Source organism: Colius striatus, chromosome 2 (genome assembly GCF_028858725.1).
Source record: "Colius striatus isolate bColStr4 chromosome 2, bColStr4.1.hap1, whole genome shotgun sequence".
NCBI classification, from domain to species: Eukaryota; Metazoa; Chordata; class Aves; order Coliiformes; family Coliidae; genus Colius; species Colius striatus.
In genome coordinates, this window is record NC_084760.1 from 101000321 (window position 1) to 101020447 (window position 20127).

Here is a 20127-nt window from a genome sequence, read left to right on the forward strand (position 1 = left end):
GCAATCAAGCTTATTCTTTTCTCTTGTACACACAAGCTATTCATTAAATCGCTATTGTCTTAAAAACATTCCAGCAGATTGCACTTATCAGGGTTTTAGAAGCAAATATGGAAGTGTACATTACTGAGAACACAGTTCATGAGGGAATGAAAATGATCTAACAATTAATTTAATATATACATGATAGTGGTTAACTAAGTTGGAACTAAATATCATATTCTTTGGGCACTTTTCCCACTAGTGTTATTATCAATACCTAAGTTCACTGCATCTTCAAATTAATGAACTCAGTTTGCATATTTAATGATACTGTGTTGGTAATAAATTTCATAGCTAAAATGCAGAATTATTGAACATCAGTATTTCTTTGTTATATATTGAAAACATAATTCATATTAAAAAAAATCTCTATGAAACCACATAGTGTAATTTTGGCAAGAATAGCCATTTCGACCCCGTGCTTTTTGGAGGGCCCACGGACATGTTCTAAGTGCAGACTTACTTTCATGCCCATAGATCAAACATATGAGTTTGGTTCTTTGTGACACATTTCATGGGTCCTCTCTAAGCAGCCTACAATTTCAGAGATCCACTGATCACCAGTTGAAATGGTGGGAAAGGATGCTTGGCAGCAGTTCTGAAGAGGTCAGAAAAGCTAAACTACTGCAGTATTAGAAGGACTAGTCTATAAAATGTTACCCACAAAGAGTTTGAAAGCTTGTTCTTGCAAAACTTTAAGGAAGCAAGAACAGAATGGAATCGGGGGTTGTTCAGTTGTTTCTCTACATGATAACAAAATCCCTTCCAAGCTAAGAGAAGGACAAAATAGGTTCCTAAAAGCAAGCCTGTGTTTTCAGTGACTCAGATGTGAAGAAAAGTACACTAACAAAGGAAGCTGAAACAGTTCTTTCCTAATGCTTGGGTTCTGAGCCAGGTAAGTGAAATAAATAAAATGCTTTCCTAGTTGATTTTTTGATTGCCAATCACCCTTAAAGATGTCTCTTCCAGGAGCTCAGATCCTTTTCCAAGGTCGGGAGAGCAGCAAAAATTATAAGATGTGCCTGATTCAGAGGTCTGTTTAAAAACCTGAAAAAAAACAGTTTAACTCTGAAGCCTTGCTGTAGGCCCTGAAATTTTCTGGAAACTCAGATCCAAGGAAAAGCTGGAAAGGCTTTTTACAAGAACTGACATTTATGAGCTAACAGATAAATGTGTGTGACAAATTATTTGACATTTTCAGGGTCCTCAAATTTGCTTCATTTGTTTTTTTTTTCTTTTCTTGAAACATTCAACTTGATTATATCTTTCCCTCCTATTGCAATAAAGAAATCTTACTTAACAAGCCGGCAAGGCAAAACTCATTGTCTATCAGCTTGCTGTTGCTGCCCATGCAGTGTTTATATCCCTTCTGTTGCTTCTTCCCTAAGGGTCACTATAAACAGCTGTTTGAGCAGCAAATGTAACCTGTGTGTTTGAACTCCTCCCTACTACAGCCTGATGTAAAGAATGATACTGCTTATATAGGAACACAAATATTCCCTTCCAGTGCTGCCCCTGCAAACAATCCCTCACCTAATATGTGGTCTCCAAGGAAGACATTGGAAAAAATCCTTTACCTACTACTGTGAAAGGGCAGAATCTAAAAAGCATTTTCAAAATGCTAGATTCTTGCCAGTTTCTGCATCTAGCAATATTGGTGGTACAGAATTTCCTAGTCTAACTTGCAAACCAGACATTTCAAAGCAGGTATAATTGGAACAGCAGTAATAGGCAAAGTACAGATCATTTTAAACCATTTGTTTTAGGTAGTATATTATTCTACTATAGTCAAGAAACACGTATTCAATTAGACTGCAAATAATAGATCTGAAGCCTGCAGTAACCAAATAAAACCAGACTTCTTTAACAGAATGGAAACATATAATCAATAGGAAATGTGTTTTTCTCTTAAAAACATTTGTTTCTTCGGGTATATATGAAGACACTACAAATGTGCAGTATCTGATTTTTCTTGAAAATGGTTTCTTTAAGGGAAAGTTAATTTAACTACCAAATCAGCTATTCCAAAGAGGTGCATGTCAAGCTAAATAGAATTTATTATTTAAGATAGCTTAATCAGGCTGTAAAAAACAATTTTGGCATTTGCAATACCTTTGTCTCCTCACTATTTATTGATGACTTTCTAGATTAGCTTCAGCATTTCGAACTGCATTAATAATTACAAAATTTATCACTTATTTTGTCTTGTAATACAGCTTATCCTAGAACTGTTTCTGACCAACACTGTTGTAAGCCAGTGTGAATTAAAATATTTAAGTTCCAGATCTTTTTGTCATTCAAAATTTAAGTGAAAATTCAACTCCAGTGTCGTCAATTTGAATCATAAATGATTGTTTCAAAGCTACCTCAAAGACTGCTTAGTCATTAGAAGCTTGCTCACTTACTAGATGAAGAATAAATAAAACATTATCAACACAAAATAACCTAGAACAATTTTTATTTATTACAATTCATTCTAAACGTTACATTTTTTCTCAACTATTATCTTTTAGTATGTTTTGTCAGTTCAGCAAGGTAGTTAATACAAAATAGCCCCCCAGACCCCCAGCAACATAAAAATTATTTTGTTGTAAATATGTGGGACATTTTAAATCAATAGTACGGTATCTTTAATGGCTCCCAAATAATTCCATCAAGTCAATAAACTAAATCAGTCAGGTACATCAGGTAGATTCAGACAGTTGGCTAAACGCAGTTTTGCATTCCAATCATTTAGCAATGTCTGATTGTCAGGGAAGCATTATTCATTTCTGTACAGCTGCAGGACTAAACATCCAGGTAACTATTTACAAAAATATTCTGTACACAAGCAGTGACAGAATTGGTATTCATGTCCTAAGGTTCCCACCTTTCAAAAAAAATGCTTCTTCCTTATTCAAGACAAACATGCAAGTGAAGAGCAGCTTTCCCACAGAGCAGACCAAGTGCTGTCACCACTTCTTTCCTTAAACTTCCAAGTACTACCCACAGTAGAAACATGACGGAACAATAAATTGAAGTACATGATGACACTTACTAAGAAGGAAAAAAAAAAAACAAGGAGGGGATGGCTATCCAGCTAGAATTTTTCATAAGACAAACTGTTATGGACAGTCTTAAAACAACAACAAAAATCCCACCAAAGGAAAGGACCACAAATATCAACACTCAAAGAACATAATTTCAAAATAACACCTAAACAATTAAACAATCCCTCCCACCACAACCTTAAATTCCTTTTTGTCTCCATGAAATGATATCCTCACTGGAAACAGTCATACAAATCTTCATGTCATGACACATGGTCAGAATAGGAGTGTAAGATTGGGAAAGAAGTTACACCTGGCACAAACTTACTAACCACCACCACCACCCCCCCCCATAATTTATGTAAGTAGCTAAACTTTTAGATTCTATGCACATATACAGATGTGGTCACATGCTAGATCAAGGTATTCATTTAACAGACTGTCCACTGCTTTTGAAGAAAAAAATCCTTCTATTTGTACCGCTAGGATACTTACAAGATGATGTAGAAAAGCTACTATAGTTTTTTTCATAATTACATTGCCAATTTTAGTTCTGACAGGAACCAGAAGAGATTTCAAGAATTCTAGGTGAGATATTAATTCATCTTAACTTTTAATTTTTACTCATCCCTCATGTCACAACTACAAATTACCTATAGAAACATCTGGGCAAGTCTGAGGGCAACAACAGTATTTACTTTCCACACTTCTTCACACTCTCAATCATCTCTTAAAAACCAACTACATTCAGAGTTCACGATCCAGTAACTTCAACGCGGATAAACAGGAAATTGAGCAGTCACCTTGGCTCTTGGGAAATATTTTACCATATTTTTGCCGTTGGATTTTTTCTTCACTTTCAGATGGTCTTCTGTATGTTAAATGAATTAACCAGTTATTAGTTAGCAGCAGGAGAAGTCTTACAGATTTACTTATGCCTCGTTATCCTCTGTGCTTTAATTATTCAAGTCCTTGAGTTGTAACACTATTTTAACTCTAGTGTTTATACCATTCAATATTTTCATGCAAATATAAAAAGCGTTGCTAGAAACCAAAACTTAGTTTATTGCACTTCAACAGCACCTCATTGTATTTTCAGAGGATAAATGAAGCACCATGGAAATTAATCCTCCTTTTATTATAATGATTTATAAAGCACATAACCATTCAAAAGAAGGTCAGCAATGACCAAGATGGAAAGAGACAGCCAGAGATCTCCCTAGAGAACTAAGAGGAAATGTATGTCAAAGCAAGGAAAACGAATATAACTTACAAAACAAGGGAAAAGTTTCTGAAAGGGGACCAACAACAAAAAAAAAAAAGTTGACCTAGTTCAAAACAAGAGGAACAGTCAGAGATTCATGATCCTACAAAGACTCAGGAAGAAAAAAAAAAATGAAACTAACAAAGACTTTACTATTCCCATTGTTTTCTTACAGTCAGAATCCTCCCATTACTTCAGCTGTCAGTTGTTCCAGTCAGGCACATATGAGCTATTGCCTGAATGAAGTCACTGTCTTGCTGATTTTACTTTCAACACCCAAAACCAGCCTAATGTTTTCTTCATTTCAAACTAAAAACATTCAGGGACAAGATTTTGGTTGTCCTGTAGGAATCCAGTACTGAATTGATTTATGATCTCAATTACACTCAAGAATTAACAAAGTTTTCTTTACCAGAAAAACAAATTTTTGTACCTGGCCTTCACACAAATTTCAGTAAGTTTTCATTCTTTCATACAGATACCCCACATATAGTTTAAAATGAGTTACTATGAGTTCTAAAACAAGAGTTTAAGACATATTCACAGTGAGCATGCACTTCAGTAAGTCCTACACTCATCAAAACAATCCTTATTTATTGCCCAAAAAGATACAAAAATTGATGAATAATTAGTAGACAGGTGTGCAACTGTGTGTCTATAATTCCCTCTCTCTATCTGAAAAGTGTAAAAAACAACTAAACCTTACAATTACAGCTGGATAAACTAGTAAGGATATTGTCCCACTGCCCTACATTGCTTACTTGAATTTTGTTCATTTCCTTAATATTGGGGTAACCTGTGATAACACCCATTCTATTCCAAGTCTAGGCAAGCAAAAGCTAACACAGAGGTAGTAGATCTGAGAAAAGTGGAAAATTGTTACCATCTAAGTCCAAGTTTAAATGGTAAACCACTCAGACCTTTTAGGAATTACAATTTGTGATTGTTATCACACAGTTGACTTTTTGAAGTTGAAAAGTAATCCAGTATCTTGTCACAATTAAATACTACAGATCTTCTGTCTGGAAAGCAATGAAGTCATCAAATCTCTCCATCTTCTAAACATTTAACAAGTAATTGAAGTATCTAGTTTCAGTAATAGCGTTACATTACTTTGTGTCTGCCCTTTTACTTCATACAAAGAACCTTCCAGTCTCAACAAATAAATAAGGAGCTATATCCAGGATGGTAAACAACAACCTGTATTCTGCTTGCTAGCAGCCCCCCTAAAAATATGGGGTATCAAGAGCTGCAAAGAACTGATACCTCCTACTTGGGAAACACACCTGAATCAACAGGTTCTGCCTCCATTCCTGGATTTGAGTAGACTCAGTCTTCATACTGAATAGGCAAATTCCCATGACCCTCAAACTCATGCTCTTTCCCACACAGAAATCCAAGCAGCTTCACAGTACTCAAACACACTCAACACGCAACCCTGAAAACAAAGTACTTACGGTAAGCAAACCTGTAACAGCACATTAATTCTTAAGATTTTTTTTTTAAAAGACAGCTATATACCAAACACAAATTTATCACTAAAGGGCATAAGTTACGGTTACAGCCCAGAAAAATCGTGAAGATAGGGAAATATCACTGAATCTATAATTTGTGGAATTAACTGCCTCATTTTACTATTTTTAGATAATACTCAACACTACTACCCCACAAGAGAAGATTAAAGTTTAAGAAATCATATGACTGTACGTCAGAATACCCATACTCTGCTATGAATTGTCCGCTAAACCTTTCAAAATTTCTATTCAAATGCCAGATATAAACAGATGTGAGTTGTAATCACATTTTTGTAACACAACAAAAATCCCTTCTCAACTTTTTAATAACACTCTCTGTGCTTCCCACCTAACAAAAGTTTGGAGAAATTTTGCTGAAAGACTGTTTCTACCATGGTATATATTAAGATAATTACCATTCAATAGACAAGGAATTTTTATTTATAGAACAGAGACTTGTTTATATCCAGATGTTTTAGCAATGATTCAAGACTCCCTTGATATTTACTTTTTCCACTATACTTCATGCTACTTTTCTACAATTTCAAGCTAATCTAAATTCTCTTGCCTCTTGATTGTACAGTTTTTTGCTCACAGGGAACTGACAGAAAAATAAAAGGAAAGTACAATACAAATTGGTTTCTGCTAACATGGTTTTTATTATATACCTCCAGTCTATAGCTTCCAGTGTCTTCAATAAAATACTTTTTTAATGCCATTAAGTCACTTATTCCTATAACTGATTAGCTCAATAATCAGTTAACTATTTACTAATTTAACTGCTCTCAGAACAAAATGATACATAATGAAGCTTGATATCCAAGTTAATCATAGTTAAAGGCGTCAGATACTTCTCATGTCACATAGGAAAACACGTCTTAATAGTGTAAAATTCTGCTAAAAGTTGCAACTTTGGATTGACTACATGGAGAAACACATCCAACATAGAAGAGCTATGTTCAATATGTAGCAAATGAAAAGCAATGGTCTGTATAAAATAAACATATCTAATGATGTATTACATCAGATACATATCAGTAATAGTTTCTGAAAGACTTGGTATTGCTTTTGTGCTGGTTTTAGCTGGTATAAAATTAATTGTACATGGTGGGGTCAGCTGACTCCAGTTGACAGAAGGGATATTCCATATCGTATGACATCATGATCAATCATCAACTAGTGAATGATTTCCTTGTTTTGCCTTGCTTGTGTGTACAGTTTTTGCTTTACCTATTGAAGTGGCTTCATCTCAATCCACAAGTTTTTATACTTTTACTCTTCTGATTCTCTCGTCATCCTGATACGGGATGGAGGGGGTGACTATGTGGTGTTTAGTTGCTGGCTGGAGTTAAGTCACAATAGCTCTCCAATAACTCCTAAGGTCTTCAGTCACCTCAATTTTCCTATCCTTCAGAACAAAATAATTCTGTTCTTGGAAGCAAGAGCATTCTCCAGAGTGTTAAGTGAAAAGATTTTTGTGGTAAATTACTCTCAAGAAGCATTTGTCAAATCTTAAACAGAACTTCAGGTAAACATTATCTCCTAAACTTTATGAAACTAAGGTAATTGTGCTTACACTATCTTTCACTATTGTCAATGTGAACTAGACATTTTTTTACATGAAAAAAGAGTTGTATAAGTGCATGATTTCAACGATGTTCCATGGAGTCTGGACTACAAAACCCCCCTGAACAAGTTTAGAAAGAGTTAGCATTCAGTCAGAGTAATTCAAGAAATAACGTTACCTTCAACATTGCTACCTTTTGAATTTCCTGATGTATATCTTCTACTAGTTAGCATTTTACATTATTTAATATAAATTATTTTTATTATTTTATTATTTAATATAGTATATTTTCTACTAGTTAGCATTTAATATTTAATTATGTAATGAAATCAATAACTTGTTAAATATAATTATTTTTTCTGTGATTCTTTTTAAAATACTTTTAGCTAATAGTATTTAAATATAGTATTTATATCTCATCAGAGGGTCACCACTGCTTCCAGACTACCAGGGATAACTTAAGAGGCTCTTGTTTTGTCGTTCAAAGGTAAAAGAGGCCATGCTTCAGCAACTCTTTAAGAAATATTAATAATAAAATCCAGCTTTACAACCCCTCCTGTATTCAAAATAAGTGGCTACAAATGCATGAGAGTTTAAAATTTGAAAAGTGTGATTTCTGAAGTACTGCCTGCTGAAAGAAAAAAACCATTAGCTTAAAAGCAACCAAAATTGTTTTCATTACATTTCTTATGTAACTTTTAGGAAGTCAAAGCAGTGTCGATCACCAAGTATATTCTTAAAGAGGCTTGTAACCAGCAGTTTGGTAGTCACTCTTACATAGACAAGATGTGTCTTTCGTGTACAACAAAAGTTAACAATGCACAATCCGTAACATTCAACATGTTCACCCGTCACTTCACATTGCCTCAGTCTGCAAGCTTTCATAAAGTAGTTGACGTTTTAATACATAGTACCCTCAGTGATGGTTATCACGGAATGGTAGGAGTTGGAAGGGACCTTTAGAGATCATCTAGTCCAACCCCCCTGCAGAAGCAGGTTCACTTACATCAGGTCACGTTAGGAACGTGTTCAAGCGGGTCCTGAAGACCTCCAAGGAAGGAGACTCCACAATCCCAATATGGACAAGCAATTTTGATAGTTATAGTTCCAAATGTAAAAGTAAGCATCTGACCTTCAGAAACTCCACTGTCATTGTCATGTGATTTTTTATTTTTAAATTATTTTAAAATAAAAGGACAGTCATTCTAGTCACGTATCACATACATGGACTTGCTTTTCACTTTCACATGCTAATGTCCTGTATCGCTCAAAGAAAATGTTTTTCCTCTAATTCCTAACGGTACTCACAAATACTCAAAAATCCACCTTTCTCACTAGTTACAGATTTTTTTTTTTAACTTGTTATTTCAAACCATGGCCATGATTTCTCAAAACAGATGTACAGAAATGTCAAACAGCAGCAGCATTCTTGCATGTAGACACAGATATTAGAAGCAATAAGTCTGAGCTATGCAATTTATTCTCAGAAGACAATAACAACAATGTCTGGTCAACCTTTCATTCTGAAAAACAGAACTTCACCATTTGCTACCCCATGCTAAATATATTCCAATTCAACATAGTTGAAAAAGGTCTGTAGCTTTACTAATTGTTCACACATAGTAGTTCTCATAAAACATAGAAGTTGAGCAATCTACAATTGGGGAAGTAATAATAGGGCTTGTTTAACAAAATACATATCATTAAATGTCAGTAACTTCCCTTTATAAACTGAATGTTTTTCATGACCTTCCAACAGACATCAAAGTGTATCTGACAGTATTTCAGAGACAAAACAATTAAAATACTGTATATTATGAATATATAATATTTTGATTTTATGCAGCACATAGCAAAATACCCTGATCACAAGATAGTCAAATTTTTCCACTCTAATCTGTTCCTTGGGCTTTGCATAGGTTACAAGGGTAATTTTTAAAATTTCTTTTTAGCCTTACTATAAAAGAAAATTGTAGTCCAAAGAGACAGAATTATCTATTTACTGTGACAACTTGCTCCAGCCAAAGATATGAGAGCTTGTCTTTCATGAGACGTTATGCAATTTCTGCTTCCAAGGTGAACAGTGATGTAGAAACAAGAAAGCTGTAAATCAGGAAGCCCAAATCATTCTAACAATCTAATATGGAGCAAAGTGCAATAGATTTGAAGTTGTTGCAGTGAAGGAAAGCACTGAGTTCTTCAAATTTAGAACTGCATAAAGTAATTGCATTAAGTAAAACTGTATGAAGTAGAAACAAACACCCTTTCCTCTAACACTGTTCTAGGGGAGATTACTCTTAACTAAAACTATGAAGAAATGGGAAAAAACAATATAGCTGAGCAAGACTGCCACAAGTCTGCAGCCTGATACCATGAGGTTGCATATCTCTAAGTAAGAAAATGGCAATATGTTCAAGTGCACATAGTTGACTCCTGATGGATGTGCCAATGTCTGTTTTACGGAATTCTGGTAAGATAAGCGAGATGACAAAAACCTGTTTTGTTTATCCATCTTCTCTTTTATTACATAATATTCTTTGATTGGCATGAAATTTGCTAATTATCCTCACTACCTAATGAAAGGTGCATTCAGACTGAACAAAAAAATGACATGGTCTTAATAAAGCTACAAATTCATTAAGGTTTTTATGAATGCCTGCAACCCCTCTGCCCTACCCAATAATCTCCTTCAAGTATCTCCAGACTCTAATCACAATATTCCCAGTAACTACGGTTTTCATTTTAAATTTGTCTAAAGCTGCCTAGAGATGTTCTGACTACCAGCTGAGCCTGAGATACAAACAAATTGAGGATTTCCCTTGCTTTCTGGGAGAAATCTGACAGCAATGCTAGTTCAAGTGACGTGGACACGTAACAAAAGTTATCTCATTTCTTCTGTTCATAGGCTCATGTAGGAGAGTAAGTTTTTCTCGAGTAAATCAAGATGGTTTATTTTCCAGGATGTCAGTCTTTGAATTTTCTCTTCGCTTCTGCAACCACTAGCAAGGCAGGAAAAGAAAAGCAGATGGACAGTTTACTCTAGGAGATAGTACCATGTATCTGTCACATTACAGATTGACATTGGTTTAGTAATTAATTCCTTCCCACATCCATTAAGGTTTATTTTGTAACTGGCCAATTAGGTTTACATATATTAAATATACTTTAAAAAACATACATACAAATTCTCCTGTATTTTTTCCCCTTCAAATTTCAAAACAATTCAGTTTAAAAATGGCAAAATCCTAAATACTTTAAATAAAATTGACTCTAGATGTAAGCAAAAAGTTTTACTAAACAATTAGCATAACCTAATCTTTCACAGGCATTAAAGCTTTGACTGCATCAATTTGTGGCTTTTAATGTGGCTTAATGTGTATTAAGCTGATCTGCCACACAGAACTTGTCCTTGTTGAAGGCAGTTTTCCTTTTCTCACTGAAATTTAAAAAAAATAAAACCTCAAGCAACTCCGAAGGTCTCAATCTCTCAAGATTTTTTCAAAGATAAAAGTTCAATAACTCATGCTGCTTATTCTCCTTTGAATAGCTTTAAAAAAAAAAGTGGAGAGAGTGGAGGAAATCAGTTAAATACCAATCACCCTGTCATTGCATCTGCCCAAGTTATCTAGAGAGTTGATTCCCCAACAACAAAGGACAGGTTCTGCAGCATACTGGTGGGTAGATGTGGGTACTAAACATAACATAGGGCTAGGCATCCCGTTCTAGGTGAGCTTGCTTGAGGAGGGGTGAACCTCCCAGAGTCCCTTCTAGCCTACACCATTCTGTGATTCTGTTACAGACATTTCAGAAATTCCAAGACCTATACAAATGTCATGAACATTGAATAGAGAGGTCAGAACAGCATATGGTAGTGACCAACAGCATTGCAGAAAAATGTAGTTTTACTAGCTGGCAGCTGAGAGTAATGAAGACCATGGTGCATTAACATGTACTACATGTTTAGGCTGGTGGTGCCTAAAATGCCTTTCCTGCTGGTAACATAGAAACAGAATGTTGTCTTCTGAGCTGGCCATATCTCCAACAGAACTTAATATAAAAATAATAATAAAAAAAAGAGTCAAAGAATAAAGGCTGAACAGCTGCAACAAAAACATACTGTTAGTAACACCCTGGAAAATAGCTGCCATACCTGATGTGGAGTTCACTGAGCCTGTTTGGTTTCACTTCAGGCTAGCATGTACAAGGACAGGGAAGAGACGGAGTGGGAGGCATTATGACACATGGGCCAAAGAAGACAGTAATTTCCAGAAATCTAAGTAGTTTCTACAAAAGGGTCTGCAAAAGAAGTATTTACTGGAGGTCCCTTCCAACTCTACCATTCTATGATTCTTTGAATGGGTCTCTTCACAGGAAAAACTGAGGCGTCAAATGCAGGTTTTGTTATTTTTATTTACACTACTGTAGCTGTTTGAAAGTAAAGCTATTACTAACACAACTAAGCATGCTTTTCCACAAAGCAAAGCCAATCTACAAAATTTTAAAGGACTTACCAGAGAATCATTGTTAATGACTATCTTAAATATACCTATGTTCACTACTAACAGTGAGACATTATTTCTGGACTGTTAGGCTTGGGGCTTCATTCTGTACATATAAACTTTCTGAAGAATAAATGCCTAAATGTTTTACCTTAGATATATGAATATAAATGAACTAAAACTAGCATTTTTATTCAGAAAAAAAAAGTTATATAACCTGAGACTTGATGAACTACCCTGGTCTAGAATTACTCCTAAAACAACGAGGGAGTGGCAGTAAGGTTAAATACTGCCCATAAAGGAAGAATTGTATTTTGGTAAAAAGACAATGTGTGGGTATGACTTGGACCAGACAGATACATCCTCAGTTTGAATAAAGATGGAGGGACAAGTTAATGCAGCTGGCAAGTTGCTTCCAATTATCAGAAACAGGTGTTGCAGGTTAATCAATAGAGCCCTGGGTGACCACATGGGCAGAAACAGCATATAAGGAAGTAGCTGGCAAAAGAATGGTGGCTTCGAGTCAACTTTGCTGTTTACTATGTTGCCCGTGTGCATCTTTGTACCTGCATTTCCTAGCTTCTCTACATATTTGGATGAGCACTACTTCTGCCACTAGTACAGCAATGTCTTTTAAAAATTCTGTTTAAAAGATGAATGAAAGTTTAAGCATTCACTTTTTAAAAATTATCAGTACTTCTCTTCAGAATTGATAGTTTGAGAAGTCATTCAACGTAAACCTCATTTTAATAGATTTCACATAGTGAAGACTGACTTTGTTACACATGTAATCAGAAGTCTAAATGTCTAATTCCTCTACCAGTCAGAAAGTGGTAGCTTTCAAGCAGAGATCAAATATTGAAGTCTACAACCTCTTAAAGAGAGGCAATATTTTCACTAAATTTCCTGCTCCAAGATATTACTTCTTTATTTACACGATATTCTACTAGAATATGAGAGAATTCAACCATTAATAATAGTCACAAACAAAGCTATGCAATTAAGATGGTTTGCATATTGCAAGCACACATCTTGCTTTAAAATATAGCAGCTACACCCACATAATTTGGTATGTCGAGTGAATCATGCTGAAATTTTAATGCTCTGAAATTTTTATGTCTCCCAACTATATTTCAAAATCCTGTACAAAAATATAAACTCTACAAGTTCTATTTACCCATTTACAGTTTAAAACTCCCGAACAGTAGGACTCATATGTTAAATGTCCCCCCAGCCAAGACGTAGAGGGAATTCAGGACAAAGAATAATGTGGTTTGGTTTTTCTTTAAAGAACTTTCATAAATCAAGCTTTTAAGACACTATCATACTTCTACAGAACCTAGACAACAAAAAAAACTCTCTGGAGTGGAATACATCTCTGCAGAAAAGATGGTGATCTAAACATCCGCAATAACTATAGGTGGAATAAGAGAAACGGTGGTTGACAGTATTACAGCAGATTATGAAAACAAGAGGCATCAAATGAAGTTTGAAAGAAACATGGTCATAAGTTCTGGGATGTTTGAGATTTCAAACTGAACAGACATTAGCTTTCTATTTTAACACTCACGTGCTACATACATATCAATACAACGTATAATGTATCTGATCAGAAAACAAAAAGAGGAGGTTTTCTAAAGAAAGAAGCCAAAGAAACAATAATTATGGCAACAAAGAGGAAAAGAGTACTGTTTCAAAACTGTAGTGGAGATGCTGGTGCAAATTCTACAATAATAACCAGAGGTGAAGGGAAATAGGTAGAAAATAAATTTTCAAAACTAAACTCCCAAGAGTTACCACCAGAGCAACCTGACATTCAGCATGGCTCTATCTTGAAAAGTGTAGTTTCCCTATTTACACGGGTCGAGCATGTATACTAATGGATAGGGCAAGGAACAGCCCTAATTACATTGCAATTCCACAAAACAAATCCACAAACACAGTGATTCTTGGTTCACCTGGATAGAATCCACTGCCAGAAATAAACATTTTTTCCAAGCCACATTACTTGCACAAATCACTACTTTGATATTTCAATACAAGAAAGTTATTAAGACCACCTTTAAGGTTTACAACTCTTCTTTGGAAAAAATACATTTAACTTCAAGTTTTACCTTTATCTTGTGAAACATGACACAATTAGAAGTTGGTTACTAGTGAAGAATACTTTATAATTGCTAGTTAGACTCCCAACTGCACCATTATGGAGCATGAATATTTCACTTCTTTAGGACAGGCAGTGTTATTAGCCAACTGGGTAAAAAACACTACACAATGAAAAAGGATACAGTAAGAACACAACAAATAACAGTAAGAGAGACATGAGCATAATCCCTGTTAGGAAACAAACCTATGTACCTGAAACTACACTACCTTTCAAGAGCTTACCTTCTTTTTGTCCCTCATAGAGCCCTTCCCTCGGACCATTATCTTGCATCCTGTTTCTGCTTCAAGCTGTTTAGCTGTTAGTCCTCTGGGCCCAAGGATTCTTCCAACAAAGTTAAACTGGAGAAAGAAAAAGAAATATTTCTATAAAAGCAAGTAAACAAAATAAATTTAAAATTTCACAAGATATATTACTGTATCTAGAATATCATCAAGTGTTTATCACTTTAGAACACTACACTAATTATGAGATCCACTAAATCTCAGATTAAAGAATGAAGTAAGCACTGTTTTCATATACTCAAAACCTATGCAACCCCATACTTTGCAAGATACAGCTTTCAGGTGAAAATAGGTTTTAAGTTTAACATTCTGCAGTCTTTCTAGGGCAACGGTAGTCCTAATTTCCTCCTCATTAAGTTATGTGAGCTCTTACAGAACTACAAAACACTCTCCCTCACCATGAAACCGGATACACTCATTACTAGGCCAACACTGTGCCTCACATCACTGAAACACACAGGCTCTAGTTGCATGAGTAGACACACACAATCTCCATGTGGTGGGATTTACTAGGTGCCAAGTATAAGGTTCTATAATGGCACGGGGCCTTCAGGAAAGGCCCCTAGGCCCACTATTCATTTGTTCTTTTCCTACAGCTAAAGAGTCTGCAAAAAACATTCTTTTTTATCTTTCTGTGCTGTTCTGGTGAGCTCAATCTGGGCAGCACACAGCTGGCTGGCCACCCACATCTATAGAAACTCTTCTTTATCTACTTGTGCCATAGCACTTCCTTGTTACGTATTCATGGGTTACATTTCTAGAAGAAATATTTGCCATATATTGATACCTTGGTGTATATAGATATATATGTGTATACATATAGACACATGACAAAAGCACATTATTTTTTATCCTTTACTCAGCTATGTATGCAAATAGAGGAAGTATTTCATGTTCAGTCAGCTGAATTTCACTATCAACCCACAACCCCATCTATGCTTAACACAATAATTCTGCCATTTAGTCATACATAACTTTAATTCTTAGTTATTTTCCAGCACTTTCTCCCTTTCGTTATTTTCAATTACACATTCTGGAAATCACAACAAATAAAAAAGCATTAAAGTACCATTAAGAACATACAGCAGTACTCTGACAACGACAGGGCAAAGATAAAGCACCAGGCTCAAAGGATATATAAACCTAGAAATTTCAGAATGAAGATTAAATTCAAAGAAGCTATTAAGAAAACAGAAACTCCGCAGCAAGAACAGAAATCTGGATATGTTAGATCCTGGTAAACAAAGCTATTCAATGGAATTATGAAGAAGTTGTTGGCTTTAATTTCCTCAGCTAATTAAAACTGGTTTTCTTTACTTTATCTCAACATATCTGAAATTCTTATAAAGCTGTAAAGGTCAGAAAATATTTAGTAGTTAGTAGAAATTATAAACACAAGAAAATTAAAATTCTTCAACAACAGCAATCTTGTTTCAAAATAGCTTAAGCGTTCAAAGGAAAGATACAGTCCCAAAATTATTTAGTATTCCAAGCTCAAGAAATAAAGACAAATTAGGAAGTCTGAATAAACTGATGGTGGAGGGCAGATAAAGATTAAAGGCACTTGTGAACACATGCACAAACTGTGAATCACAGGAAGAAAGATTCGCTAAGATTGGATAAACAATGAACCAGCTTCAAGTGAAAGAAGTTTGGCCTTGAGATACTATAAAAATTCTGATTTTTTTTTAAACACACTTTATGCTTAATACCAAAATCATACCACTAGCTTACATAAACAGCATCTTACTTGCCTTTCTCCACAACCACACTTCCAGCACGCTAAATCTTTAGATAACTCCCATTCCACCAGTAAAGCTAAAATATTATTGCAAAACCTGATTTCAAAACACTCTTGTAACCAATACACAAGGTGACTATCGTTGCATTCCCTATCTCTCAAGAAAGACAGCAGCTTCTAATATTTTATCAACTTGGATCATGATTAAAAGAATAATCAAATTCTAAGATAAGATAATATGGATAAAAAAATTATGATACTACAAAAAAAACAAGAAGGAAATTGTACTGTCATCTGGCTTGCAATTTTTTTTTCATGTTGTCTAAACATTACATAGAATTGTGGCTTCCAGATGAGAAACTGATGACTTAAACTGCAACACATTCTGTTAAATGTTAAGCTAGTTTCTTTTCCAGTTGCTCCCAGAATTCTCTCCTTACAAAGGGCCTCTGTAAATCATTCCAAGATAACAGAACCCCCACTCTCCCTCCCTGCCTGTTTCTCTGCACCATCTCTCCAATTCCCTTAGTTTGCTAACCTTACAAGCTTCAAGTTTCCAAGCATGTACAAAATACACACCAGCAAGATCCCATAGTAACACATTTGTTGCCTTTCTTTGAGAAGACATCCAAAGTAAACATTCTTAAGAGAAGAGACAGGCAACATATGCAGGGAGACTCTGTACATGAGCATCTATTATACTGAAAGTGTTTGAGTGGAAATAAAAGTATTAGGAAAAAAGTTGCTCTGAATATTAATGTTTGTGTCTACTCTGGGATATTAATGATTACTCTGCAGCAACTGACACCCCCAAGAGATGACAAAATTTCTGCCTGGTGTCATTCTTAACAGGTATACTGCATCAGTAATTCCCCGATAAAAACAGCTTGTATCCACTACACATAGAACAGCTATTTCTCAAGCACACCAGGTGTTTTTACACCCATGTCTCCATCAGCCCCTACATGTAGTTACATGTAGTAAAAAGTAGTAAAAAAGAGGTTGCAAAGAAATGTGTCTGACACCTACAGTGTATGGGAAATGTAGTGTTTGAGAAACTTTCCATATAAGTTAAAATCTGAGGAACCTGAGGGAGTCCAGTAGTATTATATTTCATTCTATTATTCTGAATTTTGTGGATTTCTTTGAAACCTGAAAGTAAGATATGGCAAGATCTAATCTACCTGATTAAAAAAAAAGTTCTTTATTCCTGGAGAATAATTTGAAAGATATCTCTACCAAGAACGAACACAAACACAGGTATTTCGTTAAACAATTATTATGGACAACTAAAAACTACTTTATTCTACATTCTCATTAGTAAACGTTCCAATGATTTACTATACATTGAATTTGCAGAGCTATTTACTTATCACTGGAAAAAAAGCCAAAACAAGCTATTCTTTAAGTCTCTTTCAGCTTCAGGAAATCAAGACTTAGAAAGCTCATATGCTCCTCATATATAACATGTTTGTAGTAAAAAATGCATTGTATGAAGCCTAAACATTATTTTATGGAAAATCTCAAGAAAATCTCAGTATTTTCTCATTATGATAAAAACATGTTTCAAGTTGACTTGAACTGAAAATACTGTAAGATATAGTATTAAACATTTAAATTTAGTAAAAATTCTAAACATGCAAAAACACCCCTTCTTTACCCACGATTCACAACAAATGTTTTCCAATATGTCTACATTTCTAATAATCTGGCTTTTGGTCTCACTTTCTCATCTCCAACTTTAAAAAAAAAAATCATCACATAAACCCTGTGAATTCTGGAACACTATAATTACTAAACACTGCAATTACTACGACTGAGTACTTGTAACCATAAATGTGCACTCTTGATGATGTTATTTAATTCTTCACTCCCTGTGAAAATGAGTTTCACTATAGGCATACCATATATGAAAACATGTGCTCCATTTTGAGGCTGTTGTTACACATCATTAATTCCTTTTGGTTTGTTGTTTGTTTTTTTTTTTTTTTTTTTTTTTTTTTACTGACAGGAAACAAAAACTTCAGATTTCTGTATCAATTAGAAAGCAGCTTAGTCCTTTCCTTATTCATATTTTTTCCTAATTACAGTATTTTACTTCACAGTTAAGTGTTAGACATAACTCTGCCAGTTGTCAATGGATTTATATGAAAACTGAACCTTTTACTCACCTTTCCCATACCCAAATCAGGTTTCGGATCCTATACTAATACATTGAACAAAGTAAAGCATCCAAAAATTGTGGTTGAAAAACTCCTGGTGTTTTACTCTGATTTTTGAAGACATGAAGAGCAGTACTTCCTGCTCACTTCATTTTCATATGCTCTTCCACATCACATATGATGCATCTGAAGACCATGACTCTGCTTGGTTCACTGATTAAAACATGACAAAGGTAAGAAGCAACTGAAAACTGGACATTATAATGAAGAACATATGGTAATATTGTCTTACCCAGCACTGCTGACAGTCAGCTTAGCCATTTTGGAGGAAACTTTCTATGACTTCAGACCTTAACAGTCCTCCCAAAAGACCACTTGCAATATAACTTAATCTGACTGACAGTTACAGCCTAAAGTTCTAACTGTGGAAACAAAGTAAGGAAGAGACACAAAAAAACTGCAGCAAAACAAGTAAAGCATTCAGGTACATTAGCAACAAAAGGAAGATTAGGGAGAATGTGGGCCAGCTGCTGAACACAGAGGATGCCCTGGTGACAGAGAATACAGAGAAGATCGAACTACTGAATGACTTCTTTGCTTCGGTCTTTACAGCCAAGACAGGCCCTCAGAAGCCCAGTCCAGGAGAGCGGGATGATCTGGACAACAGAAGACCTTCCCTTGGTGGATGAGGAAGAGGTTAAAGACTTGTTGGCCCAGCTTAACACCTATAAGTCAACGGGACCTGATGAGATGCATCTGAGAGTGCTGAGGAAATTTGCTGATGTGGTTGCTAAGCCGCTCTCTGCCATTTTTGAACAATCATGGAGGACAGGCAAGGTGTCTTGAGGACTGGAGGAAGGCCAAGAAGGGTAAGAAGGATGACCCAGGAAACTACAGGCCAGTCAGCCTCACCTCCATTCCTGGAAAGGAGAAGGACAACTAGACCTCAATGTTGTTAATAAACATATGAAGGAAAAGATGGTTATCAGGAGAACTCAACATGGCTTCACCAAGGGGAAATCCTCTTTGACCAAGCTGATAGCCTTCTATGATGGCATTACAGTCTAGCTAGATGAGGAGAGAGCAATAGATCTCATCTACCTTTACTTCATCAAAGCTTTTGACACTGTTTCCCAGAACACTCGGGCAGTGTGGCTTGGATGAGTGGACAGTGAGGTGGATCGAGAGCTGGCTGAATGACAGAGCCCAGAGGGTGGTGATCAACAGCAGGGAATTGAATTGGAGGCCTGTGGCCAGTGGAGTTCCACGGGGATCGGTCCTGGGGTCAGTCTTGTTCAACATCTTCATCAACGACCTGCAGGAGGGGACAGAGTGTACCCTCAGCAAGTTGGCTGATGACACCAAACTGGGAGGACTGGCTGATTCCCCAGAAGGCTGTGCTGCCATTCAGCGGGATCTCAACCAGCTTGAGCACTAGGCAGAGAAGAACCTCATGAGGTTCAACAAGAATAAGTGTAGAGTCCTGCACCTGGGGAAGAACAACCCCATGCACCAGTACAGGCTGGGGATTGACCTGCTGGAGAGCAGCTCTGCAGAGAGAGACCTGGGAGTTGTTGATAATAAACTAAATGTAAGACAGAAAAGTGCCCTTGTGGCCAAGAAGGTCAGTAGCATCCTGGGATGCCTCAAGAAGAGTGTGGCCAGCAGGTCAAGGGAGGTTCTTCTCCTCCTCTACTCTGCCCTGATGAGGTCTCATCTGAGGTACTGTGCCCAGTTCTGGGCTTCTCAGCTCAAGAGGGACAGAGAACTTCTAGGAAGTCCAGCACAGGGCCACCAAGATGATCAAGACCCTGGAGCATCCTTCTTATGAGGAAAGGCTGCAGGAACTGAGGCTGTTTAGCGT

The 20127-nt window shown here is 35.9% G+C and overlaps 1 protein-coding gene across 9 annotated transcripts in view; it reads right to left on the minus strand.

Annotated features, from left to right (window-relative positions):
* QKI (QKI, KH domain containing RNA binding) overlaps positions 1-20127 on the minus strand; it is a 150899-nt gene that overhangs the window by 73064 nt on the left and 57708 nt on the right. For all 9 annotated transcript variants that reach the window (XM_061991613.1, XM_061991611.1, XM_061991610.1 and 6 more), the window contains exon 3: positions 14301-14417. In XM_061991613.1, coding sequence (XP_061847597.1) covers positions 14301-14417 — 117 coding nt within the window. The remainder of the gene's footprint in view (positions 1-14300; positions 14418-20127) is intronic.